The sequence below is a fragment of the Clupea harengus genome, chromosome 5 (genome assembly GCF_900700415.2).
Source record: "Clupea harengus chromosome 5, Ch_v2.0.2, whole genome shotgun sequence".
Classification (NCBI taxonomy): Eukaryota; Metazoa; Chordata; class Actinopteri; order Clupeiformes; family Clupeidae; genus Clupea; species Clupea harengus.
Genome location: NC_045156.1, coordinates 5989794 through 5999709, shown reverse-complemented (window position 1 = coordinate 5999709; position 9916 = coordinate 5989794). Strand labels below are relative to the sequence as shown.

General features: G+C 44.8%; 1 protein-coding gene across 1 annotated transcript in view; it reads right to left on the bottom strand.

Annotated features, from left to right (window-relative positions):
* Positions 1-4101: 4101 nt before the first annotated feature.
* The window catches only part of suclg2 (succinate-CoA ligase GDP-forming subunit beta), an 84249-nt gene continuing 78434 nt past the window's right edge, over positions 4102-9916 (bottom strand). The window contains exon 11 of the mRNA XM_012841243.3: positions 4102-5437. Coding sequence (XP_012696697.1) covers positions 5325-5437 — 113 coding nt within the window. The 3' untranslated portion in view covers positions 4102-5324. The remainder of the gene's footprint in view (positions 5438-9916) is intronic.

Genomic DNA, 9916 nt, shown 5'->3' with positions numbered 1-9916 from the left:
GCTTTGATCCGCTATATGGATTATTTCTTGCTATGGTTTTTCAATTTTCAGGTGGCAGCAAAGGTGTATAGAAAGTGAAACAAGGTTTCTCTGTACATTCCTTAACTAAGTTTCTCACCTCCAGCAAGCATAAGAAAGATACATAGAACTGTTAACGCGCCTCAGTTCACAGTCACACCAATGCAGACACACACAGACACAGACACAGACACACACACACACACACACACACACACACACACACACAGACACACAGACACACAAGACACACAAGACATAGAGCTCATTAACATTCACTCTCACACATCAAAGCACGGTGGCGGGGGGTGCGAGGTGCAGGTGCAGGTGGAGCGAGGCGAGGATGCCAAACTTCATCACCTTCAGACCTTCTGCGCCGCTGTCTCGCCACATCTGCAGACTTCATCTTCTCATTACACCTCTGCTTTCCGCCCTACCTCTGGAAAAAAAGAAGAAAGAAAACAAACCACTGACAGGCCACTTTCCCCAGCACGCCGGAGAAAAACACGCACGGAACGCCGCAACGGCACGCTTAAACACGTTTGACGGAAATAACATTTGACGTGGCACGGTTCTTCATGTATTCACCTTAAGCGCAGGGGTGGGAGGAGAGCGAGAGACGTTACCGAATCCCCTGCTTACGCCCGTAAGCGGGGAAGAAAGTCACCTTCAGAGCCTAGGCGGCATTATTTTTAGGGAAGGGGTTAGGAAACCTGCACCTGCTAAGCGATGCACCCTAAAGGGGAGATTAAAGATGATTAATATGGGGAAGAACAGAAATGAGCCCCATGGCCATACTTCTGCTGAACACAGAGCAGTATTTACCTGTAAACGCTCTAAAATATCATACCGTACCTCAGGCAAACACAAAACAAGGAGACTTGGTGTGCAGGAACAGGAACAGGATGCAGGCAGGATGTTTAACTGCGAATTTCAAGAGAATGTGCTTTTTAACTTGTGTAATTTGCAAAGTGTGTCATATTTACTTAGGGCCCTCTGTCCCACTCTCTTTCTCGTGCGCGTTGGCAACGCAGGAGTCACACAAGTGCGGGCGCCGATGCCGGTGTGTCTGTGCATGTCACCGGCACACCTGCCGAGAACTCCACCAGGAAGCGGCAACATCTAATTATCAGGCAATTTTAAACAAAATGATGTTGCTTTTGCTTCTGTTTTAATTAGGGAGGCTTTCAGAGGTCACACGAAATGAGCTTTTAATTAGTGTCAGCCATCAGTTTATTCCCTCTTTATTGAAGCTATCTCTCTGGGTACCTCTTTGTAGTTAATTGGATCAGAGAGTGCTCACAAACACAGACACACATACACACACACACACAAGCACACAATCACAGTCAAAAGTTTGCCGGTGCAAAAAAAAAAAAAGTTTATCAAACAAAAGGAACTCACAAATATTTGAAAAGGCCGCATGCTTGACTGACGAAGTGTATTGAGCTTGTGGCTTTGTTGCCTCCTCTGTTTAATTAATAAAGGGGCCATTAAGCGCTCGATGACAACGGACGTGAATGCAAACACACAGCTGGCTCTGAAAGGCTACGGCACTGGCAGAAAATGAGGAGTGCCTCTGCCAAGAGAGCACGCGAGCAGACGAGGAGGCGAACCATCACAGTCATCGCTCACCAATGTCACATTCAGCCCCCCCCCCCCCCAAATCTGCCGCCGTTTAGGAAAAAGAAACGCGAACGCGGAATTCAACTGCGCTATTCCGATGCTAGATGCCATTAACAGCAATGCAATTTGGTGGTTGAGCGGCTGGTTGCCCTTCCCCCTGTGGAGCCCACATGGAAAAGCTCAACAGGGTCTTAAAAGATGGTTATACACCTGAAGCTCAGGATAAGTGGATTACTCAGCCAAATAATAACCTAATGAGGGCATTTAGAGAAGAAGGGAAGCTCAAATCCCACACCAGGGTGAAGTTTAGACCGTCTCCCCGCAGCTTTCCAGGAAGAGAGACTGACTGAGCAAGTGGGAAAAAAGAAAATATTAATTTAAAGAGTAAATTAACAAAATAACTTAACTTACAAACCTGGTACCTTCACACTGGGTTTCAGGTTAAGAAGGCTCTGAAGGTAATTGGTATTGATTTTTAAGCCCCTCAATTACAGCCATAGTGCATCCTTTTCTGCTTATCCGCCATTGTCATTAAGTCATGCTAACACCCCCCATAACTCCTGACATAAACCTGTCTGAGCTTTGCGCCTCCCATTTTAGCTTTGGTGCAGCAATGAAACATGTCAGTTCTTGAGAGCTCTATTCCTATATGAAAAGAAACCTAAAATGGTGGCGAAGCAATCCCATCCACTGACACTGAAGGACAATGTGTGGGTCGGAGCGGAGATGAGCTGCTCCTCTTTCAGAGAGCTCAATAAACCCCCCGGACTGCAATGGAGCAACAAAACCAGCAAGCCGAGGCGTGTAAATGTGGGGACGACCTGTGTCCATGAAAGACACTGAACAATCGCCGGATGCAATTTATAAGAGTATTGCTTTTTTATGAACTAATATATTAGTAGTTGTTACCTCTAAATTGCACAATAAATAACCAATATTTCCTGAAAGCCAAGGCTTGACCTTATTGTCTCAGTGATGTGCAAAACAAATAGTTTCTGCACAGCGTTAGCACTCTGGTTTTCATGATAAACATGAAAAGGCAGATTCATAAAATGGCAATTACCAGTTTTGACATCAATTCTGAAGGTTAAAACAAACCTCAACAAACCTTTCAGATTCCTGAATGGACAATTACAGGAATAAATAAAAACCACCTACAAAAGGTCTGAAAAGCCTCTCCTGGCATAGCAATTCTTTTTAATTAGTTGCCGGCAACGGCATTAGCCGCGCTGGTGAGGCTAGTCTATCACTTGCATATTCTCACGAGGTTTGAGCCGACTTAAAAGGCCGGGGTAAATGATTTAATCTACGGCGTCACCTCCCGAGCCGCAACCTCATCTGTATTTGTGCCACGCCGCCGCACTAATTTCAGCTAGTATATCTGCATGCACTTTTTCGATGACCCGTGCCGGGTGTGGAATTAAACAATGTCAGCGCAAGAGCACATTCTAACAACCCTTAAATTCCACAGTTAAATCGATCAGGGGACAGGTTTCTGACAGTGCAAGAGGACCATGAAATAAGCAATTATTGAACCATCTACTCCATTCTTAGAGAGCCACTGTGAAATGGGCAGGTTGTCCCTTCCTATAATAACATCTCACACGGTGGAAACTTTGCGATTGGCATGTTATGAGCCAGAGGTAGGTCGAAAAATCAACAAAAAAAAGGGGCAAGACGACAGACAACAGACCGCAAAGGCCCCCAAATATGTTGATTACAGCGCTTGACAGCGAGTGCCTTCAGATCAATCCACTTGATTTTCTCTCAGGGAGAGCAGACAATGAGAGTAGGGGGGAGAGAGAGAGAGAGAAGAGGGAGAGGAAGAGAGGAGAGGGAGTGAGTGAGAGAGGAAGAGGAGAGTGAGTGAGTGCGTGAATGAATGTGAGTGGAGATTTGGCCTGGCCTTGCCGTGCTGGGCATCTGATCCGGCCTGGGTGTCCTCTCAGATCCCGTGACAGATAATCCATCAAAAGCTCAGGCTGTCAGACAGGGATGGATTTCAGCACTGGGGTCTGGATATCTCACTTTGAGCCATGAAGGGCACACACACACACACACACACACACACACACACACACACACACACGGAGAGACTTACTCACTTTCTTACACAACCTCACACATACTTACACTCTTCCATAATCAGAAATACAGCAGTTGGTCACTCGAGGAAAGGTTTGAAAGCGGAAGCAGATTTTTTTTCATGGCACAGCATTTGGATATCAAACACCCAGTGTAGATTTGTTAAATATGTGCACCATGACAGAGCGAAGCTTCGAAGAAGTGATGACTCAGCATTTTCCCTCTGAGCTCATGCCAGTGACCACCCTTTATCAGGCAGCCAAAGCTGAAGGCTCACATGACTCAGTAACATTCATCTGATCCTAGCCCATCACACTCACACTCACCAAAAACACTCATGCAGACGAGGAAAGAGAAACCATAGGCCTGCGCTTCTTCTCCTTATATTCCTCTTTATTTGGACGCTTTAAGACAATTCATTTGTAGAGTATATATATATTGCTTCTTAAAATACATTCATGATTTCAAAAAAGATTACAATTATATATTGTTATTCAGATAAACAAGAATGGCCTATAACAGGAATGTTCTTGAACTCGATTCACAAATTAGTGCACTTCCGTGTCAAAATGTAACACTTGAAATTACATACGGTATTACAAAAATATCTGATTCTGCAACCTCCAGAAATATTCTTCTAAAAATCTGAAGAATGAGCAGTTGACAAAATGAGCCTGTTGATGTTTCTCTCTTCGACTGACGGCTGGTTTGGCTTCAGCTTGTTATGACTGGCTACCAAAGGCTTACACACAGCTGTGGGGCCCAATCAGAACCACGCTCAGGGTTGTTACACATGCATCCAGCTTCTTAACATTACCACCAGGAATACAAAATGTGCTTCTGAACCAAAGGTGTATCTCAGGATTGGCAAAAAAAAAAAAAAAGGAAAAAAAGAACACAATGGAGTTGGCATTCTTCACATGTCCCCGGTGTTTGTGGTTTGAACTTTATAGAATAGCAGATAACAAAAACCTCTCTGTTAAATCTCCCATTAAGGCTTAAATAAAAAAACAACAAAACAAACAAAAAAAACACATGTAAGAAACAAGGCCATGAGTTATTATTAAAGTCACTTGAGGAACAGCTTTCTTTTCAGATGGCGTGTTTGAAGTCTCAGCCACTCACAGAGGCCATGTCTGGGCCCACAGAGAGAATGAATCACAGTGATAATTAAAGTGTAATTAAAGTGTAACACAGAGCTGGCATCTGTGCCCCCGATCCTGATAACAATCCCAGCGAATATTTATCACCTCCCAACACTCAAACAGCTTTCCAAGTCTTTCCATGCAAACAAGGGCACCCAATTACTTAAAACTGCATACCAATTTTCTCCCTTCCTTTGTGTAATTTGGTGAGTTGGCGAGACACATGTTGCAGGGAAGAGGACCTTAATGCAACACTGCCCAAGACACCATGAACAGCATGAGTGAATGAGAATATTAAACAAAGTGTATTAAAGATTCAAAAAAAGGACACAAGGTGAAGTGGTGTAGACCAACCTGAGCTAACCTGATGAATCTGCAATACTTAAACATTGATGTTGTATGTGTGTGTGTGTGTGTGTGTGAAGGTCCTGGATGCTGATGGTCAAGCCTCTACTTCTTGATGCTGGCCACGGCCTTCTTAGCGGCGTCGTCCAGGTCCACAGCAGATGTGATGGGCAACCCGCTCTTTGAGAGGATACTCTTGGCCTCCTGAACGTTGGTCCCTGTGCGCACACACACACACAGAGGCAGAGAGAGAGAGAAGACATGATGACTGGGTCACAGACATAGGCTCCTCAGCAGCTCTTTCTTTACGCACACATGCAGATACTGTGGAGTACATCTGGAGAGACATATGCATGCCCATCCACTCGCTGTTCCACTACACACACACACACACACACACACACACACACACACACACACGCCTTCACCAGCGGAAACCGCCAGGGGCCAAATCTCCACCCAACCCAGGCCCCAGCTCTGGTGAAGGACCGGGGGGTGCCGGAGCACTCCGCTTGCCTTGGCTGATCAGAGGCAGCTGCTGTGGGTCCCCGCTGGGCCGCTGCCCTGGGGCCCGGATGAACGCACAGTGGGTTTCTGTCAGGCCCTACGCCCCCACCCACCCACCCCCCGCAGCCAACAAATCTGCTCCGTTGTCTCCCACCCAACCCGCTGCAAGGAGGCCCCCCCCCCCCCCCAAACTCCCTGACTCCCAGCCGGTTCCTGCTCTGCATCACAGCACCCACCACACAGCAGCCAGGGCATCCAGCCAGACACACTGAACTAAAACAATCACGGAGGAATAGATAAGAAAAGAAAAAAACAAGGGAGGAAGGGAGAGATAGATAGAGAGAAGGTGGGAGAATAATAGAGTAGGATGGTGTGTCTTCTCTGTTTAATGGGAGAGTGAGTGAGTGATTGTGTGAGAGTGTGTAAGGGAGAAGGAGAGAAAGACTGAGAAGAGTGAACGTGCAATGGGCGAGGGAAGAAAGGTAGGGAGAGAAGAGAGAGAGAGAGAGAGAGAGAAAGAGAAGACAACAGAGGGCCAGCTGTTGATGCTGTCACTGAGTGATTTCACAGGTGAGGGTACAGCTGCAGGGAGGGCCTTCATAAAGCACCGGTGCTCCAGCACTCTGGGGCCCCTAATTGGATAGATGTGCACCTCGGGCTCTTACGTGCAATAAAGAAATGCATCACGGAAAGCTATTTTGATTACTAGGGCTCATTCATTAGGTAATTTCATAACATGTGCACAGCCCTAAGTGCCTCTGAGGGAGGTGCGACTCCTCATTTGGGCGTGTCGGATCAAAAAGGGAGGCGTTGCATGGAAATTGTTTTGAGGAAGGTGCTCTGCCGTTTCCTTCATTGAAATGTCACCTGCATCTCTGGAAGGCACATCTAATCTAATCTGTACACAGTTTGACAGCATAAGATTGACCACTGAGTTATTTAACTGACCCGTCATTTAACTCAACACCTCCTCTCTGTACTGCTTGCTGGTCACCTGGTTTGCATTGAACTTGGAAGGGAATTCATCAAGGTAGACACCAAAAGTCATCTGATAAGTTTCCCAAGTTTCCTAATATTATTTGAGTCTTTGCTTGGTTTATTCGCCATTTGGATTTATTCACTTCGCTCTGGATATTAAATATTACCTGCTTCATGGACGTCTTTGCTGTGTCCTGAAAATGATTAAAATGATGTCACTCTCTAACGTGTTAACGGGACATTTCCCCCCTAAATAAATACATTTTTCACATACCTTTCCACCATATTCTACATAAATAATTTCCATAATATCTCATGTAGCTTGCTTTCATGTGTGTTTGTTAGGCCCACAGGCCTGTATGTTAAATAATGTTAACACCACGGCAATGATTACACTTTGGAGGTTTGAACTGTGTTGGGCTTTTATTAATTAAACACGAAATATTTAATCATTTCACAATGACAATTTAACTGTTTAAATATTTGTATAACATGTGCTGATGTCTGAACCAAACAAATGATACGTGGCTTGTCATCACAGCACACGTCAGAATTCCTGGTGATATGACAAATTCAACAGCACACCCACAAGTCTCCCCTGACCCACAAAGGTTTCCCCCTCCTCTAGCTAGCGTCCTATGAGTGCATACATATAAAGAGCAATTTCTTCTCGACACCACCTTTTTTTGTTGCGCCGTTTGCAGCTTATTATTACGTCACACGTGTAGCTCACAGCTCATTGCTCTTTTGAAATAACGGACCTAGGACCCAACTCTGCCCTTCTTTAAACGCATAAGTCTACTAAGTAGGGAGCCCTTTCTCCGTCTCTCCCACGATTTCTGTGCTTTCACTTGCCCACTCCTGAGTAATACAGTAATAAATCTTTGTTCTGAGTGACTGTTTGTGTGTATGTGGGTCTGTGTGTGTGTGTGTGTGTGTGTGTGTGTGTGTGTGTGTGTGTGTGTGTGTGTGTGTGTTTGTGTGTGTGACCCTGACTCTAGGGCACTGGTGTTGCACATCAGCCTGCTGGCCTGGAGTGTAATTACGGTGATATCTATCTCAGGAGAGTGGATGTTCTGATCAATAGCAGTTTCACAAGGAATTCAATTACCAGCCCCACTTAACTCCTAATATTTCAGCGCTTTTCCTTCGCTCACATAATCACTAATTTCTAACACGTTGCATACGCCTGGCAGAAAACAATCCATTGATTTAGAGAAGGCCAGCCAACGGGTGCTTTATACAATACGGCACACGAGGTATCAGTCATTATTGAACACGGAATATCACACCTTGATGTGGAGCTGTTGATCGAAACCCACATCTTCCTAGCTCATCCATAACTACGCTAAAAACTAATTTGGCTCAACGACTGTACACACGGGAAGAAATATTAGTAGAGCTGGGGAATTAATCGTGCGGAAGTGAAAGATTCTGCATCGATGCACAAAAATATAGTTTCTTTCTTTTTAAACAACGTAATTGAATAATATGCATGCCAGCATCATTAATTTAAACAACTCATTGAAACCCATTTTAATGCATTATGCAGTTGTAATGATGAATTAAAAGTGAATTTACAGATAACACTGGCAATAGCATAGCCACATTCCTTAGGGTCTAGTGAAACTAGCCAAGTACAGTTATTGTAAACAAATCTTTCCACCATGACCCCAATAGATGTCAGTGAATGAAAGGGGACCTTACAGATACTGGCAATACACACTCCATGTCTGCTGATGCAAGCCAGGTACATGAATTATCCTGAAGGCCTAATTTATATTAATGTGAAACCAATTACATTTTTAGAAATCTTATTTACAAAGCAGTAGTCTACAAAATATTTTGTATTTAGACAGACCTACTGCTGGGTAATCTTTGAAAAAGGAGACAGCTTTTTCTGTAACGTGAATCTCTCATTTCTTAAAACAGCTGTCCAATAAAAAGCTTAAAGGGAAAATAGAGTTCAAATCTGAGTGCTTGTATTTATTAAGAAAATAAACATGGCCAAGATGCAACGTGATGCATCGACAATCGTTTTATAATCGAATCGTTACCCTTCAATTCGAATCGTGAGGCCAGTCAAGATTCACACCTCTAAATGTTTCAGTGTAAACGTATGGCTACTCTATGGCATTAAGTATAAAATCGAACATACTCTAGCATTGCTTGTGTGTGTGAGTGAGTATATGTGAGCATGTGTGTTTGAGTGTGTGTGTGTGTGAGTAAGTGAGTATATGTGAGCGTGTGTGTTTGATGGTGAGTGTGTGTGTGTGTGTGTGTGTCTGTGTGTGGAGTGAATGGCTGAGTGATAGCAGGGTTAAGCTTAACAGAGGGCTCCCTCCTCTCTCTCTCTCCCCCTCATCTGTACTCAGACTTGCTGGGGAAGTGCTCACCTGCCACCACTAGGTGCTGCCAAAGACCTTCTCACCGCCCGACCACAGAGCTCCACAAAGCGAGGGCACTGGCCCCTTTAAGCCAAGGGGAGAGGGAAGGGAAGAGAAGAGATAGGGAGGAGTGTTTGCACAAAAAGACCCTTTAAAAGGGTAGAAAAAGAGGTGAGAAACAGAGAGAGGGGAGAGAGAGAGAGCAGAAATGACTGGAGAAGAGATGACGCATGTGGAAGAACGCATGCTAAAACTCAACCCAGATCTGGGAGACCTACAGACATTTGGCTTTGGGAAAGGGGACTCAATGGCTACATTAAGCTCCGTGTTCTGCTCCGAATCACCACAAGTTCACCAGCAGGCTTCAGTTTCCAGCTTAATGTTAATGCCAGGCATTTAGAGGATGGATGGATGGATGAATGAATGAAGCTGTGGTCTTTAAATGGGAACGAGTACTACAGGATAGTGTGTGTGTGTGTGTGTGTGTGTGTGTGTTGCTCCACTGGTAACAAAGAGTGGAGTTGAGAAGGACTAGCAGAACCATCAGTCTGTTTGTGATGAGTGACGCTTTCATGTGAAAAGAGGTCTGTGTGTGCGCTTCACATTCAACTCTCCATGAGGTATGTTTGAAGATGGACAGCCTTTCTTAAGTTAACACATAGTCACAGGGAGTTTGTGAGTGTGTGTGAGTGAGCGAGCGAGAGAGAGTCGCTATGTGTGTGTGTGTGTGTGTGTGTGTGTGTGTGTGGCTATGCGAAAGGTTAGAAGCTGAAAACAAAAAGCTGATGGATTCTGAGCATGCGTACTGTGTGAGGAGTGTATGTG